Source organism: Vipera berus, assembly GCF_964194415.1.
Source record: "Vipera berus genome assembly, chromosome: 8".
NCBI classification, from domain to species: domain Eukaryota; kingdom Metazoa; phylum Chordata; class Lepidosauria; order Squamata; family Viperidae; genus Vipera; species Vipera berus.
This window is the reverse complement of record NC_138211.1, coordinates 2,548,964-2,563,666: the sequence shown is the minus strand read 5'-3', so window position 1 is coordinate 2,563,666 and position 14,703 is coordinate 2,548,964. Positions and strand designations below refer to the sequence as shown.

Genomic DNA, 14,703 nt, shown 5'->3' with positions numbered 1-14,703 from the left:
ATTGTGGCCATCATAATGACCTTTTTTTGTAATGTCCTGTGGAACCCCCATTAGCGACAACACCCAAAGATTTTGCCTAACTCCTTCTCTAAGGGGAAATTAGAAAAACCATGCTGAAATCTCCATAAATATAGCTCTTTTTTTCCCCCGGTTTCAGTCTTCTGGTGTGTTCACTTCCTGGATCTCTGGAAATTATGTTTTGTTAGAGCGTACATCCCTGAGGAGGAAGGGACCTTGTGGCGAGCAAGCACATCATGAGAAGCCAACTTCCTTTGGAGAGGGTTGCTGAGGATGATAGAAATGCTGGCCTTGCAGATTTTTAACCAGAGATTACATTTCCATTTCTGTTCCTAGCTGGAAAACTAACTTGATGGCAATAAGAAGGTTAAGAGGGGGCAGATAAACATATTAGCAGCACAATATGCAAGCGTTGCCTTTGTTCAGCGCAAAAATTGGCCTCGCTTGTGTTTGGAGCAGTTGGAAAAAGTTGTGGCAAGGCACAAAAAGGGGAACCTAAAATTTTGGAGAAGAGGCAAGATCCTGCAGTGGATGCCACCTGAGGCACCCTTGAGCTTCAGCCTAGTAGCGTGGCTGAGATGGGACAGTGATCAAAGTAATTCCAACTTCAGGTCCAGACTGTGTCCTTGGGGCTTTCGGTCTGATGCCATAATTGTGATATGGACAAAAAGCCAGTTTGGTTCTGGTGCTGAAGGCACCAGGCTAGAAACCAGAAGACAGTGAATTCTAGTCCTGCCTAAGGCACAAAAGCCAGCTGGGTGACTTTGGGCCAGTCACCAGGAGACGGTGAGTTCTAGTCCCAACTTAAATCCCACCTTAGGCATGAAAAAGCCAGCTGGGTGACCTTGGGCCAATCACCAGGAGACGGTGAGTTCTAGTCCCGCGTTAGCCATGAAAGCCAGCTGGGTTACTTTGAGCCAGTCACTCTCTCTCAGCCAAACTCACCTTATAGGGTTGCTGTTGTAGGGATAATAGGAAGAAGAAGGTGTGTTGGGTATGTTTGCCACCATGAATTATTTATAAAAATAATAAAAGGTGGGATATAAATAAATGGACAGACAGACAGACGTACAGACAAACAGTAACCCTACAAGCCCACCTTGCAAGGTGATGCCACAAGCATTATTGCTACACCGGAAGGTGTCCAGCCCAAACATCGGCTGCTTGCAGCAGATCCTGACCCCCAAAGGGCTGAGTTTACTGTGGAAAAGAGAGTTTGCTTGCTCCCTTGATGATTCCTGCGGAAAACCAGTGATCCCATTGACCAAGAATGCAAGAGAGGATCCAGCACATTCTCTGGGGTGGGGGGGGGAAGCCAGGTTATCGCGGCTGGAGACATATCAATCTGCCCAGCTTAGAGAAGAGACAGAATTGCATTTGATCAGCCCCTGCTCTTTTTTCTGGAGCAAAACAGATTTTCTGGCTTGGCAACCAGAGATTCCAAACTTTTCACCGTTCCAAGTCAGAACATGGTTAGGGCTGTGTAGAGTATTTTCGTTCCGGCTTCTTCCACTGCTTGGTGGGTTTAATTGACATTTTGTGGGCTGCTCAGTCCCAAAGCCTGCTTTATTATTTGGAACTGTTAGAGAGAGAGACTCCTCTGTCTGCTCCAAAATGCCAAAACTGGCTTGCAAGAAAAAACCAGAGGGTTACTTAAAAGGGCGAGGAGACGACAGGAGACCCCATGGATTGAAACTGCCCCCTCTTTATGCCCCAGGAGACTGTCATGTTGTCTTTGCCACCGAACTTGCTGACGGAGTTCTCCAATCCTGTGTTTGAGGAGGACGGCGAGACGCCAGCCCGGAACCAGCTGGAGGAGGAGAAGAGCAGTGATGCCAAACTCGCCGCCAACGGATTTGGTATATCGATAGATCCCTGTTTTGGAGGGGCGCTGAGACAGGACAACAGGACAAGCAAGACAGGGAGAGCCGGTTTGGTGTTAAAGTGAAGAGGCTGGACTAGAAACCGAGAGGTTCTGAGTTCAAGTCTTCTTTAGCCCAAACCACCACAGCAGGGAGTTGCTGTTAGGAAAAGAGAGCACCGTGTACCTTGCCTTGAGTTGTATTAATGCAAAGATGGGATATTCGTCTCTTAAGGGTAATAGTTACAGAGCAGAGGGTTTGGTGGTGCAGTCACATCACTCCAGAGTCGTTGGCTCACATTTCTATTGTAGTGGTTTCCCAAAGCTTGATAGATTCCAACTGCCCTCACTCTGAGCCAGCAGGATTTAGAGCTACGCTGCCTAGGGGGATTGTGGGAATTGGTCTGAGTGAGTGAGAAACATGGGGGCTGAAGTCCACCAGGCAGGCAGACAGACAGGCAGGCGAAAGAAATAGGATGGATGGATGGATGGATGGATGGATGGATGGATGGATGGATAGATGGAAGGGAGGGAGGGAGGGAGGGAGGAAGGAAGGAAGGAAGGAAGGAAGGAAGGAAGGAAGGAAGGAAGGAAGGAAGGAAGGAAGGAAGGAAGGAAGGAAGGAAGGAAGGAAGGAAGGAAAAATCCCCAAGTCCAGCAAGATTTTCTTTGGCTTTTGGCTGGATTTCTGAAACCATTTAGAGCAACATGTAAACAGCCTTCTGCTCCAGTCTCTCTTCCAGAGGTCCTTCTTGGGGCTATCACAAGAGGTCATTGGAACAGCCGGGGAGGGAGTGGGAGGTCGATATGCCAGTGGGTAGAGGTACCATGATGGCCAGCCTGCTTCTCCCCCTGCAGCTCAGCAAGTGCGAGAGGCAGCCAGCAAGAAATTCCAGCCAGACTGCAAATTTTCCTGGCTCTGTGTGACCGTCCTAAGCCTTCTGCTGCTCCTCCTCCTGGCCTTGCTTGTAGGCATCCTAGTCACCCACCGTAAGTTCGGGATTGAGGGGTGGGGTTTTGGAGGAGCATTGCTGCAATTTAAGCCCATTCTGGGCCAATACGGGCTTGCTTTGGGGGAAGCCGGTGGTGGCCACCACGATGTCTCCCTGAAGCTGTGTGGGTAACAAAGGCAGGGCATCTGGGCTGGGTCTGCCCTTTGCTCCTTCCCTGCTACCTAGACCCCAAAGGCCGTGCACTTTAATTCTAGGATGTCAACACTCTTGAGCAGACAGAGGAATTTATTTTCAGGCCCAAATAGGCTGGAAAAGCCAGTTCTCTCCAAGTCAGCAGCTATTTGGACAGATGTCCATCAGACCTTCTAGCAAACCTTGGTCTTGAAGAGCCATCCATTCTTCCTCCACCCCCTATGGGTGCAGCTCTAAGCCAGTGTTCCTCAACCGTGGCAGCTTGAAGACGGGTGGACTTTAACTCCCAGAATTCCCCAGCCAGCTGTGCTGGCTGGGGAATTCTGGGTGTTGAAGTCCACCCGTCTTCAAGCTGCCAAGGTTGAGGAACACTGCCCTAAGCAATGGATCTGTTGTCTTCCCATAAGCAAACAACTCCTTTTTCCATTATTAGCCACCCCAGCTGAAGTGGGGGGGAGCTGGACTGGGAGAATGGGACTGGGAATGGGAAGATGACTGGGTGAATGGGACTGCCCCACTCCCTAAAATCCTGTCTCCCAGCCGGCAGGGATCCTGTTTGCAGGTGGTGGGGTGTAAAATAGGAGCTGTGATTGATCCGGTGGAAGGGTTGATTTCTGGGCAGGTTCATGCCTTCAGTGTGATTAATTCTCTCCAAAAGCTTAAGTCTCAGGTATTACTCCTTGTTCTTTAATTTTTTTTATTTTTTTTTTAAAAAGGGCACATTTTGACTTTCAGGAGTCTGGTAGAGGAAACAGGCTGAAAAAGGCAGGGAGGGGTGAGAACTGACGAATGCAGCTTTTGAGGCCAAATTTGTCTGATGTTGGTGTCTGCATTCTTTTCCTCAACAATTTCTCTCTCGCTTTTTTTTTTCTTCCCGTGGAGGTAGAGCTAAAGTCTCCTCCTCCTAGTAAGCCCACTCTTGGGACTTCCCTTGGGCACGACGTCGCCAATGCCACCTTCTCCTCGGTCAGGGGGACTTTGGGGAACCCTGCCCCCACCACTTCCCCATCCCAACCAGAGATGCAAGGGACCACAAAACCAGGACCCGGTGAGTACCGGTTGCTGCGGAGGCTGTTTCTCTAACCTGGTTTCTCTGACCTGGGGGTTGTGATTGTGGTGCTCCAAGCCAGACGCTGGGCCACATAGAGACCAGCTGCCGTTTGAGAGCTGACACGAAAAACAGACTTTCTCCAACTAACACTCGTTGGATAAATAGCCTAGAATGTATAGAACACTTATTCCATTCTTATGAATCAACCTATTTTAAAATGTAGCCTGTAGCTTATATGTCATTTCTTGAATTCCTCCAACCTTACAAGATGGACTACACATTACCATCACATGTGTACCATAGTATTATGTGCTCCTTCTACATAATTTTATTACTGTTATCCATGCGCTGTATGCCAGTGGTGCTCATCCTTTTCTCCACCATGGACCCCCTTTAAATTCCTTTTGTGGCCACGGACCATGACCTTGGACCCCCCCCAAGACTACTTAACTTAAGATCTAAATAATAAAATTTCTTCATGCTTTCATGGACCCCCTGTGATGGCATTGCGGGCAGGCCCCCGGCATCCGTGGATCACAGGTTGACACCCACTGCTCTATGCCATACACTAAATAAGCTCACAACACACTATGAGCTAAATCAATCAATCAGTCAATCGATCAATCTGATGTGGTGTCCTCTGAATGGCATCTAACCACCATCATTCCCACCCAGCCCGGCCAATGCTGGGAATTGCAATCCAATATTTGGAGAACATCATGGAAAGTATTTACCGTACCTTGGCTGAATCTAGGCTGTGTCCTCACGGTGCCTTTCTTTGCAAACTTCCCAACCATGTTCACAAGACACAATGAGGTGTTTTTTTGTTTTGTTTTTTTGCAAAACGTGTGTTTGACTTGTCCTCACTGGCCGTGCTGGTGGAGGATGAAGGCTGTGCCTTCACATCTCTGGAAGAGATGAAGTTACTGAGATGTTCCTTGCCTGGTCTTCTTCAATTGAGTCTAACGAAGCTACTGCTCCAACTTAAGATGTGCCTCTCTAAACGGTTGCTTCATTCTCTGCCTTCTTCTTTTGTAGTGTGTGGAGGTGAACTTGGAGGCCCCAAGGGCACCTTCAGCTCTCCCAACTATCCCGATTCATACCCACCTAACATCCTCTGCCACTGGCACATCCAAGTGAAGATGGGGATGGTGATTCAGCTGAAAATAGAAACTCTGAATGTCGAAGCCTCGGACCTCTGCTTCTATGACCGTCTGGAGATCTATGAGGAATCAGATAGTTTCTCCCTTTGGGATGGGAGTACTAGGTAAGTAGCATGCCTCCGAGAGGAGAAGGCCTGGACTTCTCTGCGTGTCTATATGTGTTGAGCTGCTACTGTGGGTCCACCAGACGGGTTGGAGGCCTGAATCTCTCTCTGTGTGTCCATGTGAGTTTAGCTGCTACTTGGGGTCCTCCAGATGGGTTGGACTTTAGCTTCCTAGATCCTTCGTTCAATTGATTGAAACAAGCCAACACCCAGAAACTACCTGCATTTTAAGGGCTTCACTGTTGAATTGGATAAGAGCAATGCAAAAAAACCAGATCCCGTAACTAAGTAGGACAAACGCTAAGGAAGATTATTTATTCTTGCGGATGGGCCCTCTGGTGGTAAGAATTGGAAATCTTTAGTTACTTATTCATTGATTTGTACATTCGTTTTATTTTTATACCGTCCAATCCACCAAGAGCCAATCAAATTCTCCAAGATTAATAAGGGACAAGCAGGAGGCAATTAACCTCCACGTTCGCTGTTTCAAGTGGGACGCCTTAATCTTTCAAATCTCATTACTTTTCTGCAATTTGCTTTTGAACCTTATAAATCCCTTTGGACGAATAGTTTTTAATTGGTAAAAAAAACCCTCACCTCTCTTTAATTTCTCTTGTTTGCAAACACGTTGACATAAAAAATAATCCAATGCAACGTTTTGCCCACTTTGGTGTTGTCTTCTTCAGTCCTAAAATCTAACTACGATTCATAGCTGAGAATACTTGACGGGTGTGTGTGTGTGTGTGTGTCAGACCTGAAAGAGTCAAAGGAAAAGTGAAAAAGTTAAGTCACTAAAGTGCAATCTCAACAGTGCTTATGATCTTTTTTCAGCTTGGCTGTGCAGATCTGTGTGGGTTGTAAATGTGAGGACTGGTCGTTGTAAAGATATTTTTTCCCAATATTGTCACGACTGTGAATGGACACTAAATGAGAACTACTTGCAGATATCTTTCCAGGGGGGAGGAGGGGGTCCACAGCTGCCTTGCTTACCTGGTGACTTTTACAGGTACTGTGGCACAGTAGCCCCAGCGACTATCAACACCAAGTCTAACCAGATTAAAGTTGTTTTTGTCTCCGATGATAATATTTCTCCTTCGGGGTTCACAGCCAGGTACCTGGCCATCCTCCCCAATGAAAGTAAGTGCTGGCTATTTCTTGAATGGGGATGAATTTGAGGCTGGTGGAAACTTGCTTGGGGGGGATTAGGGGAGGGTTTTTTTAACATGATATCCTGATTTTCTGTCCCTGAAGTCATGGTAATGACTTTAAAGAGACTGAAACCATGCAACCTCCAATGGCATTTAAAAAAAAACAAAAAAAACAGCCACCGACCAGGTAGAAGAGGGGTGTCAAACTGCCAGCCCGCGGGCCGGATGCATCACGCCGAAACCGCGCCTAACATCCCATTACCGGCAATGGGGGGGGGAAAGTCGCAATATGTCACGACACATCACGTGATGTTGCGAGTTTGACAACCTGAGGTAGAAGACAATATTTAAATCCATAAGTGCAAATAAAACAGCCCAGGGGAAAGGGTGAGAGCTGATCCCTCTGCTAGTCAAATAGGAAAAAATGGAAGACGTGTTTTATATACGGTTGCTCTCTCTGTTGAGTTAAGGGGTCCCCAACTTTGGCAACTTGGCTGGCTGAGGAATTCTGGGAGTGGGAGTCCATAAGTCTTAAAGTTGCCAAGGTTGGAGACCCCTGCTTTAAAGTGTAGAGAAGACATAAAGTGGGTCTCCAAAGAAGACCCCAAATATATTTTGATCTTCTTGAGATGTCCTCTTATGTTCAGATCTCCAGCTATGCAGCAAAGATTAGCTCCCTGAATCCAAACAGCTTAGCATCAGCTTTAAGAAGAGATGCAGACTGTTGGATAACAAATGCAACATGGTTGGGGATGGAGATTGGAGAAGACGACCCCGGCCCAGAATACAGCCCTCTCTCCAGATACCAACTTGCCCAAGAGAAGACTGATTTATCTCAAAACAAAGACAATGGTTGTCCCTTTTCCCAAATGGGAAAACTGCCCTAACATTCACAATTAGCCCAGTACTAATTTATTACTCACTGTCACATGGATGCATTGGCTAATTTTATCCTCAGAACATGGGAAAGTTCTAAATTGGTGAGGGGAAGCAAAAGACAGCTTGACATTAGGTAAAATAAAGAATGAGTGTTACATGACTATCACGAGTCAAGCAACTACAGGATTAGTACTTTTGTTTCTCCATGGCCTCCTCCTCCTCCTCCCCTTTTCTCCTTGCTTTTTCTCCTTCTCCTTCATACTTTTGCAAAGCTACATTTCCCAAAGTATCTTGAAGAAGAAGGGAGCCAAGGCAATTGCAGCCATTTCCAAGATAGGCTGGATTTGATCTGAACCTTTAACTCCTTGACTTCCAGAGGCCTATATTTATTCCAGAGAACTGCTCCTGGGATGAATTCTTGTGTGACCAGGGAGTTTGCCTCCTTCCAGCCTTTGTGTGTGACGGTCACCAGGACTGCCAGGACAATCGAGATGAAGCCAATTGTAGCGCCAAGCATACAGGTATGGTACCCACACAGGCAGGAAACATTGCTGCGACTCTGCCTCACGTTAAGGAAATTGGAAAAATAAAGAAACTGCAGGATATTGCAGATATAACCAGCAAAGTGCCAGTAATATACTGTAAATCCATGACGATCTATGATGTTGGTTGTCTCTTTCCAGGTTGTGGTGGGACCTTGACCAGCCTGGAGGGACAGTTCTTCTCCCCAAACTACCCCAAACCATACCCACATCTACAGGTGCGGAAAGACTTTTTTGGGGGGGCAGGGCAAGTTTGGGCCTTGAGGACCCATTTAGCCCCAGAGGTACCGCCTTCCAGCTCTATCACTACAGCAATAAGTTGCCCATCCAGCATCTCTTTCTGGAGAAGGATTGTTTTTTAAGATTGGACCTGGCTCTGCCAGAGAGATGATGGATGGATGGATGAAATGGATAGATGATAGATAGATAGATAGATAGATAGATAGATAGATAGATAGATGATAGATAGATAGATGATAGATAGATAGATAGATAGATAGATAGATAGATAGATAGATAGATAGATAGATAGATAGATAGATAGATAGATAGATATGGGTGGGTGAGTGGGTGGGTGGGTGGATGGACAGACAGATACAGTAGATAGAAATTTTGAGCCTGAGAAATTTTGACTTGGAAATTTAAACCTTGGTTGTTTAAAAAAGTGGGCCTCATGCTGTGATGGAGTCCGAGTAGGAGAAAAAAAACCAGCCGCATACCCAAGATCCTGTGGTCAAAAAACCCCAAACCCTTCCGTCCCGACTCTCTTTTGGATTACTTCTTCATGGTCAGGTCGATGAAGATTCAAACCCAAAAAAGACAAAGAGGTCCAGTTCCCATGACTTCCGGTCTTGGTGTTTATGCCCTTCTTCCCCCATCCAATGACACGTGCATGTTCAAAGAAACCTAGGGGGCTGCTAGGAGAAAAGGTTTGGGACCTTCTTCCAGATTTTTACCACCACCACCACCCAACTTGTAACACCACCCTTTCTTAGCATGGAGCTCCCCGTCCTGCCTCTCTCCGCTCATCTCCTGGACTTTTCTTCTCTTCCAGATCTGTCTCTGGCACATCTCCGTGCCCGTGGGCCATGTGATCCAGCTGCAATTCTACAACTTCAGCCTCGAGTCCCACAAAGATTGCAATTTTGACTTTGTGGAAGTGTACGACAGCGCTGCCATGGGGACCAGCAGCCTCATGGGTCGGTGAGTAAGTCACCTTGCATACCCACCCACCCCTGTGCTCCTTGTGGCATAATCCAGGTGGGCACGCTCATTTCGGCTCCAGGTTCCTGGTTGCATTGACCCGCCTCACATTTCCAGAACTAAGTTCGACTTTCCTGCTCTCTGCAGGTTCTGCAACTCCAACATGCCTCCTGTGTTGACTTCATCCCATCACGTCATGACCGTCCTGTTTGTGGCTGATGAGGAGATTGTGGATGATGGGTTCTTTGCTATCTACCGGGCCCACAACCTGAGTGAAAGTAGGTAATGGGGGATCTGTTGAGGCTAGTTATCTGCCCGCACCTTACCCCAAATAAGTAGGGTAGATCTGACCTGGAATTGGAAGCTAAGCAGGGTTAGTGATTGGACGGGTAAGCTGTCCTGGGAAATAAACCAAAAGAAAACAAAAACAAAATGCAGAGAGGAGAGGAGAGGAGAGGAGAGGAGAGGAGAGGAGAGGAGAGGAGAGGAGAGGAGAGGAGAGAAGAGAAGAGAAGAGAAGAGAAGAGAAGAGAAGAGAAGAGAAGAGAAGAGAAGAGAAGAGAAGAGAAGAGAAGAGAAGAGAAGAGAAGAGAAGAGAAGAGAAGATTTGTAGCTCAAGGTGGAACTGTGGGGTCCTTGGTGCTCTCTGAACGTGGTGGTTTTCTTGCAGACATTTCTTTACCCAACTATGTGACAGTATTATTATACTGATGATGTTCCCTAGTTGGGTAATGAAACATCTGCAAGAAAACCACCAAGCTCAGAGAGCACCAAGGACTCCACAGCTTGTCATCATCATCGTCGTCCTCCTCCTCCTCCCACCACAAACCTCACTCCATTCTAACCCTGATGACAAATCTTAGGCAGCAAAAAGGACCCTAAAGAAAGAACAGCCAACCACTTCTTCCTTGACTCAAGGACTCCCATACCTTCTAACTGCATTTTAAAAAAAATGTTCGTGGCTGGAGCTCTCCCTCTGTGATGAGGGTTTTCCCATCAAGAGAGGGGACTCAGCCAAGGGACATAAATTATTCAGGTGACCCAGTCAAGCAGAGAAAGGTTGAACATGATCCAAGTCTCATGAGGAGCATTGTGGTTGCTTGTTCACAAGCCCTGTTCTTTCTGAGATGGAACACAGTTCTGGTTTCTTGATGCCTGTAATTATTGTTCCGTTTTCCCAGGCAAATTAAAAAGGCCTTCTGAGAAGGGAGAAACTCCTCCCCACCCACAAGATGAGTGGGCTTGTGTTTATATAAGCAGAAAGTTTTATGTATCCATTACACAATTGGATAGAAAGACAGACAGACAAATCAGTGTTTCTCAACCTTGGCAACTGTTAAGATGCGTGAACTCCAATTGCCAGCCTTGTTCCAAGAGAAATTCTGGGAGTTGGAATCCACCCCTCTTAAAGTGGCCAAAGTTGAGAAGCACTGCTGTTGATGGATGGTTGGATGGGCGGATGGATGGATGGCTTGGTGAATGAGTAGATGGATAGTTGGATGGATGGATGGATGGATGGATGGATGGATGGGAGGGTGGGTTGATAGGTGGAGGATGGATAGGTGGGTGGGTAGATGGAAGGGTGGATAGATAACGGTGCAAATTCTTGATACAGATGTTGCCTAATCTCAAAAGCAAAAAAAGTCATCTCCAATTCTCAACAGCCTTATGAATTAATATCAGCATGTTACCTACCTTGCTTTAACCCCGCCATTCCTTCAGCAATATAAAGCCACCATGATAAGTTACCAAAGGGGAAGCTGAACAACACAATAAAATGGTACAAATCATTAACAAGGGAATATCCTAAATTGGTGTCTTCCCTGGTATTCTCTTGAAGGCGAGATGAATGAATGAATCTTTATTGTCAAAGTACAACTTATGTATACATTGAGATTAGCTGAGCGTCCCTTTGTGCTCCCACCCCCCAACACACAGTGACAACAAACCCTCCATCATACTACACCACTTCTTTCCATTCCTTTCTCCTTTTTTTAAGCAAAGCGTAAGTGGATAGATATCCTGTCTCAACTACGGTATTAACCTAAGTGTTGGCCAGAAAGTCACAGCAGAAGTGTTAAAGGTGCCAGCCACGTGGGCAGGTGATCTAATTGGACAAAATTTTCATCCTTCTGTAAACTGTTGCCTAGAATGCAGCTTTGAAAGATACAAACATTAATTTTTAATTTTCATGCCTGGCCCAGACTTGCAGGCCAGGTTCTCAACAGTTAATAAATCACTGCTGCAGGCAGCGGCCTCTGCAGGACCTCAGCTGAGATTAAGGAGGCGGCAGCCTGGCGTCAATGAATCCATGACTTCAAATCGATGAATCTAAGTGGAGAACAAACACTTGTGAAGTGTTTCCTGGCCGTGCTGGGGCCAACAGGTTATGCTAAGGCCGAGCTTTCTGCCTGTCCCATTTGCAGTGCATTTTTCCATATGCTCTGATTTATTTATTTTTTTCAACTGAAGAATTGAGGTGGCTATTTTCAAGCAAGGCACAAGAATAACCTGGATTTGTTCTGGGAATCTCTGGCTTCAGAGAGAAAGGCTAGAAAGGCAATGTGGGCAAAGTAGACATCTTCACCATCTTAAGCAATGTTCCTCAACCTTGGCGGCTTAAAGATGGGCGGACTTCAACTCCCAGGATTCCCCAGTCAGCCTTGAATTCTGGGAGTTGAAGTCCACCCATCTTCAAGCTGCCAAGGTTGAGAAATACTTATCTTAAAAGACCAGGGAATTCTTTTCTCTAAATTCTTCTCTCTTTTTACCTGCCCATCCTCCCGTGCAAGAAACATGTGGACCTCTAGAATTTGTTTGTGGAAATGGTGAGTGTGTGGCCCAGGAGTTCGTGTGTGACAGCTGGAGGAACTGTCCAGATGGAAGTGACGAAGTCAACTGTACCAGCATTTCTTCCACATCAGTGGGTGAGTAATGTCCTCTTACGTGGACCAAGATGTCATCATTGGCCAATTTGCAGAACTACACATTGCAACATCCACAGTTCAGATCTAAGCTGTGATCTCAACCCAACATCCTAGGTGGGTCAACTACACTCTTTCCCCCACCCAGCCCACTATCCTCTTTTTTTCTCCTGGCCTTCAGCTGGCTGGTCCCAAGATGTTGAGCAGAACCTAAAAACCAACCTGAGACACCAACAGGAGACCCAACGTGTGAATTCTGGAGAACAACCTGGCTCCATTTTTCACAAATGTTCATTTTCAATGCAGGTAGTCCTCTTCCCCTGAAAGCAGAGGGCAACTCAACTCTGTACAATTGTATTTTGGTTACTCTCTGAGATGCTGTCTTCTCTCCCACCAGTAACAGAGGCCTCCTGTGAACCCATCAAGATAGAAATGTGCCAAGGACTCAGCTACAATTCCACCTCCTTCCCCAACATCTGGCTGATGATCCCCCATCAGCAGAGTGCTGAGGAGCTGCTTCAAGACTACATGGTGAGGCCAAGGGCAGACCCGGGCTGGCAGGAAGGCCAAGAGAGGGGGAAAGGGGTTCACCCTTGGGGAGAGACTCGTGATCTCCACAGAGTGGTAGTCGCATGGAGAGCAAATTCCAAACTTTCATCCCTATCAACACATGGATAATTTAAGTTGGGCTGAGTGGATGACTTCTAGGAAACCTAACGAAGGACTCTCTTCATTATGGAATTGTGTGATTGCGTTGGTCACCCAAGAAGGTGGCCCAGATGGTGCCGTGCATAGAAGCCCAGACCCACAAGCCCAGACCCTGACAGAGCTCAACCTCCTCATTTTCAGGTGCTGCGGGACCTCAGGTGCTACCCTCACCTGCGCTTGCTGATCTGCAGCCTCTTCGTCCCGAAGTGCATCCCAGAAGGGGGCACCTTGCAGCCCTGTCGCTCCGTGTGTCTGGGGGCAGAGGAGCACTGCCGGAAGCCCCTGGTCCGCTTGGACATCCTCTGGCCCTTGAACTGTAACATCCTGCCTGACTCCACCAACCCTCTGGAGTGCTTCTTGCCTTGACGGCCTCCCGCCCCCACCCACCCACCCAGTGCCCGGCCCAGGAGGAGGGAGGGAGGCCTGTTGGAGGCAGCCAGGAGACGTCCCAGCCCAGAAGACCTTTTGATCTGTTCATCTCGCAGCAAACCATTATGGGTTTGCTCCCCAAAGTATCTCCAGGGAATCGCTCCTGAAGTCCTCTGCATTGACTCCCTTTCTTGACTCCACTTCTGCCTGATAGATTGAAGTGGATCCAGGATCTCTCTGTCCGAGAATCCTGGATCATGAAGTTGGAAGGGATCTCAAAGGTCATCTAAACTAACCTCCACTAAGTCATCTCTGACAGATAACCCTCCAACTTCTGAAGATCTGCAGCCATGGAGAAAACAGTTCACAGGCCAGCCTTTTCCATTAGCTGACGGTTGTGCAGTCGGACAATCTCTCTCAACTCCCACTGATTTTGCAGGAATATCTGTGGTGTCTTATTGGCAAAACCAAAAACCTTCTGGGAGGTTTTTCATCTTCCCAGCCTCGCGTAAAGTATGATGTCCAACGACGGACTGACCCTGCTTAGCTCTTTTCAAGATCAGTCCACAGCAGCCAGGCAGCCTCCCTCTCAGAGGCTTCCACTTCAATTATGCTTTATAAACTCATTTAAAATTAATAATAATAATAATAAAGTAATTATAACATAGAAGCTGCAACATTGTCTGGCATCATCTGGATCCTTTTAAAAACTGACTTGTGATGTCACACACATTTCAATTTCAGGTCTCTCTCTCTCTTGAGCCTCTCTGAACCAAAAACATTTCCAAATTTTCTTTTGAGAAAAGGGGAATCTGACTTCACCTGTGCAGTCTCTGTAGGACTGAACCCAGATGAGCCAAACTCACCTCCTTCTGGATTTTTTTTTCCTGTTTCTCGTTTTGAGTGAGGGGTCAGGAAGCTGGGGGACTGGACTCCTTTCTGGTCAACAGGGTGCTTGAACTGCCTTGCCCATCAGATGTCTCTCCACTGACCTCAGCAGAAGAATGCACCCATCTGGGAAACACACAGAGACACACATGCCACAGCAGGGAGGAGTTTCATGCAGACAGCTGGCAGCAGCAGCGTCTGCAATGGTTAGGGAGTGACCTCATCCAGATGTTGCTATCACAGCTGAAAAACACACATCAAGAACTTCTCTTGCTTGCCACATGCAGCAATAAAAAAATACAACCAAGCACTCCCAACTGCTGATAGTGGAACACGCGTGTGTGATATATGTGGCACACAAATGACACGGAGTGACCTATGTGTCAGCCAGCAAGGGGCATAGATTTTATTTCTTGGCTTAAGGGGAGAAAAGGTCCAGACGTCCCTCACTGAGGGCAAGGTCAAATGAATGACTTCCAGTTGTCCTGCAAGAGGATGGGAGCAACATCCGAGCAGCACATTAATGCGCTAAACCCCCCCTGGGAACAGGAAGGGAGGGGGGCTGACAGGATCCCCTGTCCTCTGCAACATTTCATGTCAATGCCACCATTTCAGTTCCTCCAAGGCTGAACGTCAGATATTGATGATTGGCAGACAAAAGGGGGGCATGGGAAAAAACGGGGGGGGGGGGTCAGCTATG

General features: G+C 47.1%; 1 protein-coding gene across 2 annotated transcripts; it reads left to right on the top strand.

The window, feature by feature from the left end:
* Nucleotides 1-2,484: 2,484 nt before the first annotated feature.
* On the top strand, nt 2,485-13,784 carry MFRP (membrane frizzled-related protein). 2 transcript variants are annotated; one of them, XM_081333636.1, is made up of 11 exons: nt 2,485-2,869; nt 3,911-4,072; nt 5,114-5,342; nt 6,349-6,479; nt 7,765-7,890; nt 8,053-8,129; nt 8,966-9,114; nt 9,262-9,392; nt 11,907-12,041; nt 12,436-12,569; nt 12,888-13,784. In XM_081333636.1, the coding sequence occupies exons 2-11, from the start codon at nt 4,045-4,047 to the stop codon at nt 13,110-13,112; spliced, it is 1,365 nt and encodes a 454-aa protein (XP_081189762.1). In that variant the 5' UTR covers nt 2,485-2,869; nt 3,911-4,044; the 3' UTR covers nt 13,113-13,784. The 2 variants fall into 2 exon arrangements, with proteins under 2 accessions (XP_081189762.1, XP_081189761.1); XM_081333635.1 differs by lacking the exon at nt 2,485-2,869 and having other exon boundaries at nt 3,478-4,072.
* Nucleotides 13,785-14,703: the final 919 nt, after the last annotated feature.

Excerpts from the sequence above, each read along its gene's own strand:
- MFRP (XM_081333635.1), top strand. The coding sequence starts at position 3,814 with ATGCAGCTTTTGAGGCCAAATTTGTCTGATGTTGGTGTCTGCATTCTT. Across the intron at positions 7,891-8,052 it reads TTGTAGCGCCAAGCATACAG|GTTGTGGTGGGACCTTGACC; the intron begins GTATGGTACCCA and ends GTCTCTTTCCAG. Across the intron at positions 12,570-12,887 it reads AGCTGCTTCAAGACTACATG|GTGCTGCGGGACCTCAGGTG; the intron begins GTGAGGCCAAGG and ends CCTCATTTTCAG.